Source organism: Nomascus leucogenys, chromosome 22a, assembly GCF_006542625.1.
Source record: "Nomascus leucogenys isolate Asia chromosome 22a, Asia_NLE_v1, whole genome shotgun sequence".
NCBI lineage: Eukaryota > Metazoa > Chordata > Mammalia > Primates > Hylobatidae > Nomascus > Nomascus leucogenys.
In genome coordinates this window covers 85013307-85033727 of record NC_044402.1, presented here as the reverse complement: position 1 = coordinate 85033727, position 20421 = coordinate 85013307, and the positions used below count along the sequence as shown (strand labels likewise).

The following is a 20421-nucleotide window of genomic DNA, read 5'->3' as shown; positions in this document are numbered from 1 at the left end:
TATAATATCGCTTATGGCAATCATGAAAATAAGAAATAATTTTCAAAATTTTACATATTATTTCATATTTTAGGTATCCTTTCAGCAAGTAACTATCATCACAGTCGACCTTTATTTTGGTTAATAATGTACTCCATGAACATTTCAATCAAATTTAATGATTAATTAGCTATGACATTAAAGCAAATTAGGTATTAAGAATCATAAAAGGTTTAAGAAACTAAAAAACCCTAAAAACATCAGCTTCGATAGGAAGACTGATACTTTTACAGCCAAGAGTGACATCTAAGGAAGATATAATTGGTCATCAACTCTATGTCAGCAGTATCTTTTCCATGTATCACATGTGACTGAAATAGATAATGGCCAAAATAATTACTAGGTGAAGTATACAAATTAAGTACACAGCAAACACATCACCCCCATGTTGCCTTCTTATATTGACTTTCTGGCTAATAAAATTTAAAGTGACTCTTTGCTAATAAAATTGTGATAAATATATCTGACAATGTTATTAATCTATGGTTGATTACTATGCCTGTCGTTTTGAAAAGAAGAGGAAATGTTATGTCGCCCCCTAGTGTAAATATTAATTTTGTAACATCAGAACTTCAGTAATCTAGAAGACATTGCAAGGGAATTACAGCTATTAAAATTATTATTGAAGAGAATTAAAAGAATTTCTAAGCTTCCCAAAAGAGCAAACTTCCCATTGTTTCGTGAACTTTGTGAGTCACAGCAATGACTGATATCTGAGGGTTTCCTTATGATTTTCATGTCTTCATAACCTAAAATATTTAGGGCTCAGCACATATTTAAGATTTTATGCATTCTTGGGCTATGGGTAAATATGTAAGAAATGCCATGGGTAAGCTAAGAGCAATGTTCTGAATGTTTGCCCCACCCCCCCCAAAAAAAGTATATGTTGAAATTCCAAGCCCCAATGTGATGGTATCAGAGATGAGGACTTTGGAAGGTAATTAGGTCACGAGAACCTCACCCTCATAACAGATTAGTGCCCTTATAAAAGAGGCCTAGAGAGTTATTTTGCCCACTTCCCCCATATGGGAAGAAGTCTGACTATAAGGAAGCAAGCTGTTCCCAGACACCAAATTGGCACCTTAATCTTGGAATTCCCAGCCTCTAGAACTGTGAGAAATACATTTCCGTTGTATGTAAGCTACTCAATCAGTGGTATTTTGTTATAACAGCTCAAACAGGCTAAGACACTGAGAAAAAAAAGGAAATGTTGACATGGTTCAATAGTAATAGTGTCCAAATTATGTAAATCCATACATAGTTAATTTTATTATCATATCCTTTATCTAAAGATAACACAACTGACAGGGAGAGAGGTGAACTTTACCCAGGTCATAACACAAGTGACTGGTTTTAGTAGACTTTCTTGCTAAATTGGGTGCAAGAACACAATTCTGGAGTGAAAGCAGTCATTTTCTTCTCAACTTTAAATGTACATTGTCCAGACATTGTCTTCACCAGGGAGTGGTATTTTGCTAATATAACCTTTTGGAGGAGGTAACACAAATGTAATTTTACAGTATTTCCATTGATACTTTCTTGGGGGCCACTAGATTATGCCACTTGAGACATTTTTACTAAACAAAGACAGAATCTACATTTAATTCCATCTTTTTGTCCTTGACCAGTTGTAAAAAAAGAAATCACTACACACTTCTCATTAAACCCATTCCTTTTCTGCAACTAGTCTCACTTCCTTCCTATTAACTTATTGACTTCAAATATCCTGCTTTCTATAACCAATCTAAAAGTCTTTGGCAACTCCCAGAGTTTCAGACTTTTTCTAAAGTCTTTGCAACAAAACTTACTCACGCTGATGTCTTAGTCTGTTTTCTGTTGCTATAAAAGAATACTTGAGACTGGATAATACATTTAAAAAGTTATTTTTTACAGTTGTCAAGGCTGGAATATCCAAGGTAAAGGATTTGGACTGTATCTGGTGACAAGCTTCTTACTGGTGGGGACTCGCTGCAGAGTCCAGAGGCAGCTCAGGGCATCACATTGCAAGCGGACTTACGAGTAACAGCCAAATTGATTTTTATAACAGATCCGTCTTTTTTAATAATAAACACCCTCCCTAGATAGACCATTAATCTATCAACCTATGAATGAATTACTCCATTCATGAGGGCAGAGCCCTTATGACCCAATCATCTCCCAAATGTCCCAACTATCAACACTGCTGCAGTGGGGACAAAGTTTTTTCAACACATGAGCTTCTGGGGGACATATTTCACACCACAGGCCTCTACTTTTCATTTTTTAGGTGTTTCCTGTCTGAGGGGCACAAACAAGACAATATAGATGGGTGCTATAAATGGGACTTCTGTATCCCCCAAAATACATATGCTGAAATCCTAACTCCCAATGTGATGGTATTAGATGAAGCCTTTGGGAGATAATTGGGTCATGAGGATGGAACCCTCATGTGTGCAATTACTTCCTTCATAAGAAGAGACACAGTAACTAATCTCCCTCTCTGTCCTCCATCATGTGAGAATACTATGAGAAGACAGCCACATGCAAACCAGGAAGCAGGTCCTCGCCAGACATGGAATCAGCTAGGAACTTGATCTTGGACTTCTCAGACTCCAGAATTCTGAGAAATAAGTATTTGTTGTTTAAGCCACCCAGTCTATATTAATTTGTTATGGAAGCCCAATCAAAGGCAAAGAGTTAATTTTTAAATTGTTGTTAATAATTTTAACTCCTAGTGGCTGAATCTGGGAGAAAGTCTGAGCGCTAGGAGTAATCACGCCTCTCTGTCAGAACACTTCAACAGGAGTCAGGTGAGAACTCTGAAGCTCAGAGAAAGGGTCATGCATAATTCAGTGTCACAGCAGTAGTCAATGGTCAGCCCCAAAATTCTGAGTGCTGCCCAAACAATCCTCTATCTGTTTCCCTCCACCACTCCAATGCTGCTACTACCAATAGTGTGATTGTCAGAACCAACGTTATCCTACCCTGTATCTCCAGTGACATTGTTCACTACAAGAAACCCAGAACTCCCAAATTCTTCCTCATCACCTGAACTTCATTCTCCATATGGCCAGGTTACATCCTCTTTTCTGACACAAATCTCTATATTTCCACATATCCTAAAACTCTTGGACTATGTCTTCCTTAAATTCATAAGTGTCTGTTATCAAAAAAATTCTGTAGATTCAAACTTTTCACTGAAGTTAAACTTCTTTTCTTTTTTGCTCTAAGTGAAGCCTGTTTCTCCTGAAAACACTATTTACCCTGTATCTCTCTCCAGAGGTGGATGTTTTATCTTCCAAACTCCTTATACTATTGTGGTAATATGTGGCACAAGCCCTCTTTGCTCCATCTTGACACCTACCTCATTCCTAAAAGTTCTCAGCCTTGGATCTCATGTCCCTGAAATAATCTTCTCTTATAAGCTTGTCCTCCTTCCCTCTCTGCAACCATCCATCTCATGGTCATATATCAGAAAGGAAAAAGCAGCTCTCAAGAACTGATGGGTAGTATCTTGTCTGGATCTAAAAGTGAGGCATAGTATTCTCTTGTCAAATATAAACAGTTTCACGATACACTAACGTCAGACAAGGTCACTCTATGACTGTGATGGAGCTTAACAATAACAAGTCCACTCCACAATCACATTTGAGCACATACATTACCAAAATCACTGATTTTGTTACCCAACATCTCCCTCTGCCAGCCATTATGAGGAAAGCTGCTTTTCCACCAATTACAGCCCTACCCCCACTTTGTTTCTCTTTGCTCCTAGATAGAAAGTCCTAAGATACCCAATATGGAATTGTCTTTTCTTTATCACAGTATCCAATCCAGAATTAAACAATGTTTTAGCAAACTCTCCGGAAAATACACCTCACACAATCCCAAATCCTAAATAACCACCCCTTATACTCTCTTCAAGAGATGCATCAAGGTTCTCCGCGGTGTGCAGTTAACCTTGTTTCAACAAATACCAATGTTCCTAACTTGGTTCAACTAGAGTTGTGTCCTTGTATTTCTGGCTGGTGGACATTGACACAACTCTGTACATATTTTGTATATTTCATGAAGACATTTTTGTTTTGTAAAATGAACGTCATTCATTTTACGTACCTCAATTTAAAGCTCATTTGCTTAAATTCAGGCTAACAAAGTATAAACTTTTGAAATTAACTTTAAAAGATATTTGATATTGTTTGGTTGTATCCCCACCCAAATCTGATCTAGAATTGTAGTTCCCATAATCACCACGTGTCATGAGGGTGGAAGGTGGGGGGGACCTGGTGGGAGAAAATTGAATCATGGAGGCAGTTACCCTCGTGCTGTTCTCATGACAGTGAGTTCTCAGGAGAGTTGATGGTTTTACAAGGGGCTTTTCTCTCCCTTCACTCGGCTCTTCTCCTTCCCACCATTATGTGAAGAAAGGTGTGTTTGCTTCCCTTCCTGCCATGATTGTAAGTTTCCTGAGGTCTCCCTAGACATGCAGAACTGTGAGTCAATTAAACCTTTTTCCTTTATAATTACCTAGTCTCAGATATGTCCTTATAGCAGCATGAGAATAGACTAATACAATATTTCATCTAATTTAGAGAGAGCTTGACTTTCTTCAAGTACAATAAACATGTGTGGTAAGCTGTTGGGGTTGAACAGATAAGAATAATTCCATTTTACATAGAGGTTGTTTTAGATGCTTGAGGTGTGTTGATTGAGAGACAGAAATTGTAATCCAGGCAAACATTTCAGATAAAGTTATTGTAAACCTGTATATAAAATAGCAGAAACATTCCACAATCAGCTCTATCAATTTTAAACCTATATAGTTATCAACATCAATGCATCTATTTCCTATTAAATCCAAAGGAGATTTACATTTCAAACAGTTAGCTCATTATAAAAGAAATATTATAAACTGATTTTCACTGTACCACTTAAGGTTCTCCAGAAACATAGGAACAATATGATATGTGTGTGTGTGTCTGTGTGTGTGTGTGTGTGTAGACACACATATGATTTATTTTAACAAACTGACTCAGTGATTGCAGGAGCTGGTAAATCTTAAATGTGAAGGCAGGGCCTACAGGCTGGAAACTCAGGTAGGAGTTGTTACAGAAGTTTTCAGGTAGAATTTTTTCTCTAGAAAGCCTCAGTTTCTGCTCTTAGATTTTTCAGCTGGTTATCAGGCCAAACCACATCATCAAGAGTAATCTCCTTTACTTAAAGTGTCAACTGGTTGTCAACATTAAGTGTATCTACAAAATACCTTCATAGCTATACCTACATTAGAATTTGATTAAATAACTGGCTACGTGATACGATTTGGCTCTGTGTCCCCACCCAAATCTCATCTTGAATTGTAATCCCCAGGTGTTGAGGGAGGGAAGTGACTGGATCATAAGGGAAGTTTCCCCTATGCTGTTCTTGTGATAGTAAGTGAGCTCTCACTAGATCTGATAATTTTATAAGCATCTGGCATTTCCCATTTGCACTTCTCTCTCCTGCCACCATGGGAAGAAGGTCCTTGCTTCTCCCTCACCATCCACCATGATTGTAAGTTTTCTGAGGCCTCCCCAGCCATGTGGAAATGTGAGTCAATTAAACTTTCCTTTATAAATTACCCAGTCTCGGGTAATATCTTTATAGCAGTGTGAGAATCGACTAATACACTACTATTGTAGGTGACACATAAAACTAGCCATCATGTTTAATACAGGCAATTTTTCTAATACTATTTAAGAAAAAATGTTTTCTTATAATTTGAACACAGCATTGACCTCATAAACAGTCAGTATATTAAATGTAGTTACATTTAGAAAAGTATATAACTTTCTTCTAATGGTGCTAAACCATTATGAAGTAATTCAGAGTAATACCTCAGGTAATGGACTTTGTTTACTTTGACAACCATGATTGAATTTTAATTATTTATTACTCCTCTTAATCTTATACTGTAATAGGAAGTGTACTGTAATACATTTATAAAATTGATGAATCACGGCTACTTGAAGACACTATCATAATACAGTACACATTTATCTCTGCATATCCATGGGGAAGTGGTTCTAAGATCCCCCTAGGATATATATCAAAATCCACAGATTCTCAAGTCCCTTACATAAATGGTGTAGTATTTACATATAGTCGATGAACATCCTGCCTTATTCTTTAAATTATCTGGAGATTAGATTACTTCTAATGCCCAGTAAAATGTAAATACTATGTAAACTGTTGTTATACTGTATTATTTAGGGAATAATGGCAAGAAAAAAAATGTTTGTACATGTTAAGTACAAATACAATGTGCATTTTTTCTTTTTAGAGTATTTGAGATACTCAAAGCATCCACAGTGGTTGAATCCATGAATTATAACCCATGGATATGAAGGTCCTTCTATGTATTGTAACATTTTCTCAGATACAGTAGATAATTTAGAATGAGATAAAACAGATCAAATGGCTTAGGTTAAAATTTTTAGGAAGGGAAACTAACACAATTATATTTATTATTGTGGTTAGCAATATAAAAATGTGATAAACAGATATAAGTAATTTCTTTATAAATTTTTGTTGCAGTACACCATAGATTATAACTGCTATCTTTTTTTGGAAGGATTACTCAAACTCCTAACAGCAAGTCGCTTCAACAGTATTATCTCAGTTAAATGAACACGATAGGAAATTATTTCAATGCTATATCATTACTACAAGTATTTAAATATGATTTACACTATGTATACTTTTAACAAACCATTTCCCAAATATGGTATATAAACGTAACATGTTTATTTAAGTATATATTAAAGAATGAAATTACATTCTAAATTAATTTTTTGAGGTCAAAAACAACAGCAAAATACCAAAAACACCAGTAGCCTAAGTAAAAGTTTGCAGTTTTAAAATGCAAAAATTTATCACTCTGAAATCCCTGTATATTTCTTATTATGATAGAGATCCTAGATATTTGACCTGGAGAATACTGCTAATTCAGTTCAACCAATATATGGCAAACAGGTACTACAGAAGAAAATATTACGATAGAAATATTTCTATCTCCACATAGGTAAACTTCGGTCCTTGAACTAAGCAAGGTATGGAAAACTGAAGTGCCTTCAATTGTCAGGAAAGTAACGTAAATAAGTGAATAGCCTACATAGCAACAGAATGTAGTGTAGACAGTGGAAAACGGAGAAGTGTCTTCTTCCAACTTCATTTCAACATAAGTATTTTAAAACACTGTGCACACTAAACAAACTAATTTGGCAGCCTGAATTTGGCCCTGAATATAATTCCATTAAACCTCTAAACTAGGTCATCCCTGAAATTCTCGCTGATCTGTATTTTCATTAAAAATGTGACCTGGCTTGGTGGCTCACGCCTGTAATCCCAGCATTTTGGGAGGCCGAGGCGGGCGGATCACAAGGTCAGGAGATCAAGACCATCCTGGCTAACACGGTGAAACCTCGTCTCTACTAAAAATACAAAAAAAAAAAAAAAAATTAGCCTGGCGCGATGGCAGGCACCTGTAGTCCCAGCTACTCAGGAGGCTGAGGCAGGAGAATGACGTGAACCCGGGAGGCGGAGCTTGCAGTGAGCCAAGATGGCGCCACTGCACTCCAGCCTGGGCAAAAAGAGCGAGACTCCGTCTCAAAAAAAAAAAAAAAAAAAAAAAATGTAATTGCAGTTATCCATAACCTGAAACTATTTGGTGCAGAAGTGAGAAGTCAAGACATTATGTCACTATTCAAATTTCAGCTATCTAACATAACTCAATATTTAATGAATTAACAAAAGTATGTGGTAATTATGAATATTATTTGACATTTGCCTTAAAATACTGCTTGCATGTTTGTGTTACAACAATAATTCAATATCAGTTATTTTCCATACTAGAATAATGTGTTCTGAAAAAGGACATGTAGTAAAGTTTCACTAGAATTCAAAACCAACAGAACAAGAATATATGACACCTTAAGTTCAGAAAATTGAGACACAAGATGGTCTTTAATATTGAATATATGAGTTTAAATGAAATTTGGAAGAATATATAATTGGACTGCTTGTGTGAAGAAGTTTATAAAGTGGGAAGGTATGAAGATATATTAGGATATCACCCTAATCCACCCTCACCCCTGAGCTCTCTTGAGGACATTAACCTAAAAATAATAACTTTTCCAACAGCACCAATTCACCAATTGATCTCTTTAGTCTTACATGCACACTCTTAAAGTGCCACCTAAATGGGTTTCGATGAGAAGCCTTTTAAATTACATTCTCCAAGAGATTTAGAAAATGTTCAAGGGAATTATATGAAAAATAAGTTATACTCAATAATGAAAACTAAAACAAAAGGCCAAATAGTGTTTCAAAAGCCTGCCGAATTTTAGTGTGTTCCTATATACACAAGGGAAATAACACAGAATTTTTTCAGGTTTTTCAAAATTAACACACATGACAACGTCCTGAGTGACAAGAAACGTACAAACATGTCAAAAGGTGTGAATAATTTTTAACAGATTCAAAATGAACAAGAGCAGCCCAAAATGCTCCTTAGCATGTATTATTTAGTGCATAATACAGAGCCTGTGGTGCCTAGAACAGTGCTTTGTAATTGAGGCACCTCGATAAATTTGAATGAACTAAATAAATATTTTGTGAACCGATTAGTAAATTAACATTTCTTTTCTTGCCTAACGTAGTATTTCATATATTAGAAATGGAGGGCAGCCTAGAAGAAACAAGGCCTTTAGGTCCGACAGAAATGAATGATATTTGCATATGGAGGATGAGTAGTAAAACAAATTTAATCAAATTATTCTGTGAATCTGGCACTATTTATCCATATCTGTAGACGACTGGAAAAATAAAGTGCCTTCAACCAGATAACACAATACCATCTCTTAATCATATTATCATAATGATCCCTAGATATTCCATATTTTAGCATATAAATTATAAAGGAAATATGTCTGGAGTCAGGAAATCTGCTTGATAATATTGACTCACTGTATGACCTCAAAACTATCACTGACTCTTTTGAATTCCATAGTCAGTGAAATAGATATAACGTTATTATGAGATACTAAAATGCTGACCAACTAACAGAATGTAATGAACAAATTAGTAATGATTTCCAAGTTTCCCAAGACAAATCCCAAATTACATATTAAAGTGATTAAAGGAATATTTAAATTCCATGTTAAATATGTTGTATACAAAAATATTCTGTATTTATTTAAATATATAATTAAGACAAACTTTGTAAATCAATTGCAAAAAAAGATGTACCAAATGTCTTTATTCAGTAAGCAATTGCTTACACAATCATTAATTGGGAAAATCTAAATAAAAAGAATGAGATTAGATGGAAGATAAACTTTATTCTTTTCTGTTAAGCCCTGTAAATTATCCAGAAATATTCTGGAGAACTATTAAATATTCACTTATTTCTTGTTCCATGAAATTAAAACTATATCACAGATATGTTGCAGCTTTTAACAGAAATCATGATAAATAGGCTGACCTTTCTTTTTGCTTGTAAGACATTGCAAAATGAAAATTTATATATTTTTCATTATAATTGGCAAAAGGAATATATTTAAAAGCTCATAAATAGGGTCAACATTAACAAGAGGCTTAGTCTTCAAGAATGTTGTTGTTTTATTTTCCAAAATTTTATGTTTGGGTGATATAATACGACCTATAGAAGGGACTATATATTTTGACTATCTTCTCAATATGAATGGTAGGATTACATTCTGGATTTAGGATTAAAGCAATTAATCACTGGCACTAAAATATGAATTACCCTGGTTATTCTATAAGTAACATCTAATTCATAAAAGAAGACTGTGTTAACAGTTACAGGCTAACTTAAATTAATCCTGTGACTTTTTTGAAGACTATAAAATTATTTTCTAAATTTGAATTTTAAAAATTCTCAAATAGCCATTAAGTATCTATTGACAGAAACTAACTAAAAAGTCATGGAGTAATCAAAGTACCTTTTCGCTGAATAATTTTATGTTTAAAGTTGCACTTCCCCGAAGTAAGAAAAAAAAACATTTGCGATAGTATCAAAATCCTTAGAACTTGGTACACAATTCAAAATACAAAAATGTGATGATTTTTAATGGCAAAATACAAATATTTTAAATTAAAATATAAAGTTGGAAAGATATCATAATTATTACTCCATAAAACTGGGATTAAAATCATTTTACGTGATTAACACAAACAAGTTTACCTGTCCATTTAAACAATAAAAAATAAAACTGCAAAACCAGGATAAGCATAAATTCTTACTTGAAAATTTATAGAATATGGCATATATACCTTTTAAGATGATGTTTGCATTTCTTATCGAAGTTGCCAGTTTTAGAAGTTTCAGATCCAGTTTCCTATTTCTAAGTGACAGTATGTTTTAGCATATATGTAAGTGCTCATAGCATCCTATGTGCTATAAAGAATCATTTTGGGGTAAGTATAGACAGCTCTTTTTAAAATTGAAATCATTCATTTATGAATAGATCTAGAATCTTTTGTTATACTTAAAGACAGGCATAAATCTCATCATTTTCCATAATAATACTCATGAGAAGGCATCTAGAAAGCACATATAATAGATGAATACATTATCTTGTAAAGAAGTAGTTTCAAATATATTCACATCATATATGAAAATTTACTTCTTTTCAGTCAGTGCAAATCTCATACACAGGAAATACAAACTTGGGCAGTTTTAAAATCATCTGGAAGGACTAGCTCAGAAGTGCCTAAAGTCTCTTTCATGATAACTAAGATAATTATGGAGTTATTTCAAAGCCATTTCATCCTTGTTTGTTCTTTCTGATGTTTGTCTATATTTAGGTTTATTCATCTCATTTAGATAGCTGTTTTTTAGAACCCAATTTCCTCACAAGGTTACAATGGCAAATCTAGACTTTAACCTACCTTTTGTAAATATAAGTCATAAAGAATGAACCAACTCCAAACACACAACAAACACATTCGCATAAGCAAATTCAACCATTGTTAGAACCTAAGATTAACTTGAGAATCAAGACCTATAGAATCTTAACAATTTGAGGCTTGGTAAATGACTTTTTTTTTCTATAAACCCCACTATGCATTTTATCACCTACACCATTATTGTAAGTATGGAAATGAAATCTTGTGCATTAAGTTTGCCTTTAACTGTAAGTGAAATTTAATTGAAAAAACAGTGTGTACTTTCTTCAAACTGAAAGTTTTTCCCCCAAAATTTTACCTTCTTTTTTTACTTCTCTAAATGGGGCCAGAACAATTTCAGTAATTCCTTTAGACTTTGGCTAACTGCTCTTTGTGCTACTCTACTAAAGACTGCAGAAGAGTATTTTCACTTTCTTTTGTTCAACAACAACCAACAACCACATCCACAAAAACAATAAAAGAAACAAACTAGCCCTGCTTTTGTGAGTCTTAAGTGGGCTGAAAGCAAGTAGCCAAGAGATTCAAGTAAAAAGAATGAAATTAAATGCATCAAGAATTTACGTAAAACTTTAGATGAGAACTTTATATTCTTGGAAAACACACATCACAGCATATTTTCTTTATTCATAAAGAAACATATTTTAAGATACATAAAGAAAATTCAATCAAGAATGCTATATTTATTTTTAGACTATTTGAGTCTGTCCTTAAACTTCTACTCTCCTCATTCAGGCTAAGTTACCACTGTGTAAGAAAGGGGAAGGGAGGCTGCTTGCTAATAAACACGGACTTCAGTGAATCATACATTTGTATATTGCCGCCTTACTTTTACTCTTTGCAGTACTAAGCCTAATGAGCCTTTATTCTACTTTCTTTTTTACTTTATGGAGGTGTATACTTCTCCAAACATACCAATACATGAAAGTCGGTTCTGCAGGGAGGTTTTATAGCTAAAGGGAGATTTGGATGAGAAGTAGGAGCAATCATCCTGCACTATCTCAATGCTCAGCACATCTTCTCCCACCAATCAGGAGTGCTCTTCCGACTAGGATCCTGAAAAATGAAGCTCTCTGATCCAGTGAGAACCTTCCAGCAACTGCATGGGTTCTATCTGCCTCACGTTTTCCCTAGTGGCTCTAATGGTGAAATAGTGATAGTGTTTCACACATATCCACCACCACGTTACAGTGAATAGCTGAAAGTGGACAGCATAAGGTTCTGGAGGCACTCTCTTAAGCTTAGCACTGACAACTTCTCACTAGAGAAGTTTGCTATCAGTCCTTCATGAAAGAGCTGGAATACAAACTCTTTCTGAGACCATCACTCGATCCCGCCACTTCCTCCTTGTGACCAGCCACATGGTTCCCTGCCTTCATCAGAAACAGCCACATCCTTATTCACCTTCAGGCTCCTAAGCCAAACAAAAGAGGTTATGGGGTAACTTGGGGTTAGAGTTCTTTTCTTTTCTCTTTAAACAGCTCCTGTTGACACATTTGCTTCAAATAAGGAGAGACTGTGGTAATCTTCAGCTTAATGGAGTGAGGTGAGAGAGTCCAGAGCATTGTGGAAGTGTCAACCAAAGCCATGGATCACAGCTTCCCTAAGACCCCTTCCTTTTTCTACACCCAATTCTCACCCCACGCCCACCAGATAAATAAATGAGTAAATTATAAACCAAATTGAATCTCAATACCTCCAAAAACTCAATCTTCCAAATGCCCTCTTAAATATGAGAGAGAGAGAGAGAGAGGAAAACAGAAGCGATTACCAGAGTTTTGTTCCCGTTCTTGCTGAGAGGGCCCCGGAAAACTCCCTTGATGTTGCGAAAGTGTCCGTTGCTGAGATGCGTGGAGCTGATGACAATGTAGTAACACTCCATGGGGCAGCCGCCGCCTCCTCCGCCGCAGCCGCCGCTTCCACGCACCCCTCGCCCACAGCCGCAGCGCGCCGGGGCCGGCGAGGGTGGGCTGGGGACCCGCCACGAGGGCACGCAGCCGCCCCCGGCACGTCCTCTGGAGACTGGTTCACTGCACCCCTCTGTGGTGCGCGCCGAGGCTCCCCCGCCTCCGCATGCTCGCCGCGCTCTCCCTCAGTCTCTCGCTCCTCAGTTTCTCTTCTAATTCGCGTCGGGACGACGAGCCCTGCGGGAGGATTCCAGGCTAGGAGGGGGCCGGGCCGGCGAAATGGAGCCGAGCGGGAGTCAGTGCCCGCGCGGCGGCCGGGCGGAGCGGGGCTGCGGGAGCCGCCTGCGCGGCAGCAGAAGCGGCGGCGGCGGCGGCAGCATCCCCCGCGCTCGGTGCCTGCACTCGGAGTTGCTGCTGCTGGCAGGCATGAGTGTTATTATAGTGAGCGGCGTTGCCGGTCCATTGCACTGAGCCAATGGCAGGGAGCCACTGGGCTGATACTGAGAGCTGTCAGAGGAGTACATCTGTCACCCGCTGCCTCCCCCGCCCACCCCGCCGCCGGGACCCGCGGCCGCGCCAGCCCGAGCGCGAGTGGGAGCGCCCCGCGCGGCGCCGCTGCCGCAGAGGGCCGGGGACGCGACAACCACCGCCAAGTGGGAGACTCCTGGAAGGTGGGGGCGGAGACGAGCGAAGAGGCCGCGATTTCTTGCCTGGCAGTTGGCGTGGGGGTGGGGGCGAGGGGAATAAATAAATTAATAATTCAATACCGAAAGCCACCCGCTTCCGACTGCAGCGAATCCAGGCCGGTGCCAGCAGCGGCTTCTTTCTCAAGATAATTACTATCCCCCGGGTTTGGCTTATATGATTTTGTTATTTAATGTGTGTTTGGTATGGAGGCTGGTACCCTGTTCAGTCTTAGAGAAAGGCGAGGAAAGAAAATGTGCCCCCCACCCATCCCTGCTCCCACACATTTGTAGATACCGTAAGTGCTTGTGTTGATGATAGTTTCGGGGGAGGGTAGTTGTGGCGATGCGAGTACAAGTGAGTAGAGGGTAAAAGCAGGGACTCCTGATTTATATGTCCCTCCTCCTGGCATTCCCCTCACCCCACCTCCCCTGAGAACCTCAGTTCTTCCTAAATTGCTAAAGCTGAGGGGAAAGGGATGCTTTGCGGCAAAGACGCTGCTGCTTCGAGCTTGCTTTACATGCCTCTCTAGTTTCTCTCTCACTACAGAGTGGTAGCGAACAAAAGCGTTCGCCCTAGAAGCGACCTGAATGGAAAAATCTCCTGCACACGAACTAAAGGGTTTGTCACGGAAAGTAGGGAACCGGGTCTGCAGCGTTCCCTGGAGACAGACTTTCTGGTTGGTTTTCAAGGGTCCAAGGCAGCCATCAGCCCGGCTGTGCCCTCCCACCCTGCCTCCCACCCAGTTGATTCTCTCTTTGTGTAAGTTTAGCCCCTCTGAGGTGGTGGAGTGAGAGCATCCCATCAGGTATATATACGACTCATTAGTCGGCACTTAAAAAGATCGATAACAGGCAGTGGGAGGCTGGGAGATGGTACCTTCAATGGATTTACTGAAGGCTTTATTTTTCCTTTGCCTTGAAAGGCTTAATTGGTTAAAGCAGATTCCAGACATTCTGATGCCCCTATGTCAGAACAAACTGCACTTTGATATAAACTGTGTTTATCTTGTTTATTTGGGAATCGAGATTGCAATACATTCCATTCTGTGTGTCTCATATGTAGGATTTTATGTAGCAGTGGCCCTGCAATCCATAATAAGCTCCTTAAATAAATCTGACAGTTTGATTTCACTTTCTGAAAGAGGGAAAAAAGAGAAGAAAGAGAGTGAATAGTAGTGTGAGTAAATTATAACTCATAGATGGTAGAAAGGGGAAGTACCACATTTACATAGTCATTCTTCCTGTATTATGCTTCAGTTCAAACAAAGGGGGAGAAAAAGTTGGTATGGTTTGATCAAAGCTGATTATGAAGTGTCAGAGTTGTTTAGAGGCACTTGGCTAAATTTTTCAGATATCCACTTGGGGGAGTCTGCAAGTCTCGGGAGAAAGCGAGAATTTACAAAACTTCTATACTCTGTGGAACAGATCACCCAATAATTTGTTAGAATTCAGTATGAACACAGTTCTATCAGAGGAAAAACATGTAATTGATCTACACTAAATATTGCATGGAAATTAAATCCATTTCCAGCTATTGTAAAAATATTGTTTTGTGTTTATATTTTGAAAATGCAGGCATTCTCTGGACACGTCAACTTTGGAAAGAACTAATAACCTGTATGATTTCTGGTATGTCTTTGGAAGGTTTGTAAACTTGCAGTTAGTTATTAGAAAGGAGATAACATTGTTAGTATTAATAAGCTATACCAAGGAAGCTTGTAGGGAGGTAGAAGAAGCACCATGTGTGAAAGGACCAGATGATGTAGGTTTTTTAAAATTTATGATAATGTAATTTAGGAGGTTTTTTGCAATATTTTTCTATCAAAACACTTCTAATGAAATTCCAAAATTTTCATCTACAGGATAAAGCTCAATATCCAGTTCAGGAAACGGGAAACACAGATGTATGACTTGTCCCATGGAAGAGAATATCATCTACATGGAATGTCACACTGTGCTTCTAGTGGCAAAGTTTGCATGTATGTATGTATCAGTGTATCTTTAAATTTGCCATTGTGTTGCAAGCACTTGTTATATCCTTCCTATTATTCCTATTATTTAAATCAATTTTTATTTTGCAAGACTACTGATAATGATTTTGGAATGAAATGTTTCTGGGGAACTGAGTCACCCTAATTTAAAAAATAAAAATATCTCAGTAATTTGGACAAAGGTTTAATGTATGAGGTTAAATATATGCCTGCATATTATAAATATGCAGAATCATTTCTTGTTTAGAAAATACTTCAAATATTTTATGGAATAATTATAGATAATTCGTGTTCAATTGGCAACGTTCTAGCCGAACAATTTATAATTAAAAATGTAAATAGTGTCATTAGTCTAAAAACTTGCAGTTCATTTTTACTACAACTTCACTTCAATTTTGCCCTTTCTACAACTGCAATTGCCCCTTCAATTCGTCCTTTACAACTGCAATTCAAATCAAGATTCTTTGAGTTTTGCTCTTAAGCTGATTTTTCCCACTTGTCTTGCTTTGCTTAACTCAAATTTGGATAATAGGTTTCTGCTCAGTGTCGTTCCTCATCTGCTTCTGGCTCACACAAAATTTCAGGACAGTGTTGTCACCTTGACATGTGAAACGAAGGTCTTGCTCCTTTCCTAGACCAGTGGCTAGACCTCTGGGTTCTAAATCCCTTTCTGGATTCATTCAGTCCAGCTCTTCCAGGAGTAGGTAAATCTTTCCTGAGTTTGCCTACTGATGTTTAACACTATATATTACTACCTCCACATGCCTTTCCACTGGACTCGCTACTTCCTGTCATAAAAATCTTTGGATGCTTTTACTATGTCTGAATAACTTCCCATTACTCAACTGAAAAATCCACAATTTAGATTGACTTCTGGGTTCCAGCAACTCAGCCTTACCTGGGCTTTTGTGAACCAAGTTTTTAATCTTATGTCATCCTGAAATAACAAACAAAGCAAATATGTATTCCACCACTTTTCATATGTGTCTGGGATGTATTCATAGTCATCACTGAGTATATTTTGGGATTCAAAATTTTCCTTTTCATTACTGTAATAATCTTAAGCATATTTTTATCATCTGTATAACCATATAACTGGATAATTTGTAACTTAGTGTCACCTCTATTTATCACTTTGGTTTACATTCATGTTTATTATCACATTGGTGCCCAGCACTACTGCTTTTATTATTTTTTGAATAATAAAAATTTAACACGCGATTGTTCACTCTAAGTTAATGCCAAGTGATATGATGGCATGCTGCATAAATGAAGGTGCTACATAGTTAAATTGGAAAAAGTGGTAGAGGAAAAGCATCACCATAGTGCACTCATAGTCATTGTAAACTTCAGGCATGTGGAGATCAGTGTTGACACACAAACACTTATAAACAAATTCATGTTTGAGATAGGATTTGATTTCAGCAAAGCAACATCATCTGTTGTATTAAATTAAGTTGGGAAATTTGGATATTTTGCCTGTTGTATTTTCATTTGATTTCTTTTTTTTTTGGTTTGTGTTTACATAAGAGCAATAAGCATATGGGGTTGTATAATTAGTTTGATGTTAACATATTTAAGTAGAATTATGCCTCATATGAACTTAGTATATTCAAGAGAATATTTAAGAAATTGTCTATATGATATATAGTATGAGAAACGCTGATCTATACTAGTCATGGGATATATATTGAATACCAAAACTGATATTACCTGAAGCTGATAATCCAATTGTATTATTTTATGAGTGATGGTAAAATTTTAAGGTAATTATTAGATAATAATTTCCTAAAAGTAGCTCCATGATCATAACCCTGTTTCTGTATTCAAATTCAGCTGAGTTGAAATATGGTCCTGTTAAAAACAAGGATCAATAAATTGTCACTGATTATAAGACATATATAAAGATGTTACAAACAGAAAGGCATCTTCTAATCAATGAAGTGTGAAACCTATATTTGTGTGGATTCTATCACAATTAACACCATATTACAAACCACTGTAAGGCACCTTCAACTAAAACAACTTTTGAATATTGGGCAAATAATTATTCAGACTCCCTTAACTTCACTTATTTAACCTTTGAAAGAAAGGGAATAAGCAAGATATTATCTTATGTTTTTTCAAGTTTAATTATCTGATTCTCTGGCAACTTGCCTAGAGCTGATGTTGATTATGCCTGGCAGAACAGAATACCAACTTTGCTCCCCACTTGAAGATGTGTGTCTTGAATAGCTGGTATAACTGTAGAAATTGTGGAAATGTGGAAATTGATACAAATGTAAAAAGGATTAGAGAGAAATTTCATAATTTTTCTGGATTCAACCTTAATATGTAGATAAAATAATTTAATTATGCAACTGTTTACATCTTAAAAGAATGACAGAGCAGTTGTTAGGCTGTAAAAAATATTTAGGTGATATTGATATTTTTCAAGCATTTTTACCCCTTACTTTTCAATTCTAATAAGTAGCCTTCGGATAAATGCCAAAACAATGCAAATTGGAGAGCCAAAGCTACATTTCTAATATGTTGCCAAAAAAATTAATGCAATTGGATGACATGTAATTAATTTACCAAAAGGAATAAAATTAAGATATTATAAGTAAAGAAGAAAAGATTAATAATAACTACATTCCTGTGTTTTATTCTCTTTTTTGAATGAAATTTTGTAATATCTATTAAAATTAAAATTACAGCTAACCTTATATCTAGCCATTGCATTCCTGGGACTTGTTACGTAGAGTAAAATTACCAGCATAAACTGATATTTACAAGAACACTTAATGTAACGTTAAGGTAACATTCTTAGCTTAACATTATAATTATAAAAAAGCTAGAAACAAAGAAAGTGTTATTTTCAATAACGAAATAGTTGCATAAATTATGGTGTATATCATAATTATGATATATCATGATATATTTCATAGACTTTCATATACCTATTAAAATAATAAAGTTTATACACATTGATTAGGTAGGATTTTCCAGTTGTTTTATTATATAAAAATGTATATTACGAACAAGAGAGTAGATTAGGATTTGGTATGGTATAAAAACAAGAACAAGTGTGTATTTTTGTGAAAGAATAAACAGATATAAATAAGGTAAGGGTGTATGTATTTTGCCATCATGAGTTTCTTACTGTCAGGTAAGTGGGAGAAGAAAGAACTAGAAGAGAAGGAGAAAGCTGGTGTGGGGGAAGATAAAGGTGACAAGCAGTCACCTACAGACACATATTGTTTCTGGGTTAAAAACAAGGGGAAAAAGGAAGCATTGGTGGGATGTAAAGAACTGATTCTAGGAGATATGTAAACTCAGGGAGAATATTAAGAAGATTCTGAAATGAAAGTAATTGGTTTAAGATGTTAAGATGGGGAGGAGGGACAGATTGGGGATATTGTTTATAAAATTTGGATTCGTTTTAGATATACAAATAGAGATAGTGAGATGTGCAGGTATAAAATATGGAGTCAGGATCAGAACCAATTTGGGAGCCATTGGCATATCAATGCCATTTATAAGCTAGGGCTGCATGAGATCATGTGAGAGCTTATACAGATAGATAAAGAGCCCCAGGACAGATCAGGGTTGACCTGAGAAGCAACAGCTAAAATGGGAGATAGAAAACAAGCTCCTGGGAGAAGATTGTAAAGCCAAGAAAATGAAAGGCCTCATAAATCCTTCCTTCCAATGCAAAAAGTTAGTTTTAAGGAAATAGTAACTAACTGTGAGGAATGCTACTGATAGCTTTTAAGAAAAATGACATGAATGAATGATCTCAATTTGGCCATCTTGAAGGTCATTAGTGACTTTAACAAAGTAATCTCTAGAATATACTGCAAAGACTGCATAGAATTTACAAAAATTAAATTCTGCAGCACAGTTGAGTAATCAGGCATCTGTGCTATTCATATGAGAGAAATTTTGTAGAAATAGTTCTCTATGTAGTACAGATGTGGCCAGATTTAAGAAAAGCATAGGAAGTTAAGACACAATACTGTTCCATAACACAACTTTTATATATACTCAAACTGTTCTCTTCTCGACCATACCGCTTTCTGATAAGAAGATGTGGGAATTTCCACTGAGGTTTCAAATTTATGTATGGTCATGTTGACTTAGAACAAGATAAATATTAATTAAAACTACATAGATTTCATTAACATAAAATATATTTGTCTTAGTCGTTTTAAAATACTGTAATAAATATACCATTACTGAATGCCTTAAGCAATAGAAATTTATTCCTATGGTTCTGAGGGCTGGAAAGTCCAAGATCAAGGTGCCAGCTCATTCAGATTCTGATGAAAGTCCTCTTCCTGGTTTGCAGATGAATGCCATCTTGCTGTAACCTCATGGCAGTTTTAATAAATACTTTTATATGTTTATTTGGTAACATGAAATGAGTGCCTTGCAAAATTCAGATGGCAATATTTAGTAGTATAATATTCCTAAAAATAAATGTGGAAATATGCATCTAGGTGTCATAAATTCCACTTCCATTCCACTATCGATGTAACTTTGTCTGTTAGATCACCCAATTGCCTAACAAAATTGATTTATCCATGGAATACTCCTAAACCAAACAAGCCCAAGAGGCTCATGCTGAGTTTTAATGTTTTTTGTACCTGAACTCTAAGAAGCTCAAGAAGAACTGATGGGCATTATTTCTATAATGTATTATTCTAGAGAGGTCAAGATTGGAGAATGTCCCTAAAAATATATTCTGAAGATCTACTTGGTTTAGTATTTTATTTATATATCACACTTTGAATCTTTATAATAAAGTTCCTCATATAAATTTAGTATGAGTTGGATTAATTTAACTGATTTCATCTATAATATATAATC

General features: G+C 36.3%; 1 protein-coding gene across 1 annotated transcript in view; it reads right to left on the bottom strand.

The window, feature by feature from the left end:
* Positions 1 to 13463, bottom strand: part of ZNF804A (zinc finger protein 804A) — a 329558-nt gene extending 316095 nt beyond the window's left edge. Inside the window, exon 1 of the mRNA XM_003253825.4 lies at positions 12755 to 13463. Within this exon, the coding sequence (XP_003253873.2) occupies positions 12755 to 12865 (111 nt within the window). The 5' untranslated portion in view covers positions 12866 to 13463. The remainder of the gene's footprint in view (positions 1 to 12754) is intronic.
* Positions 13464 to 20421: the final 6958 nt, after the last annotated feature.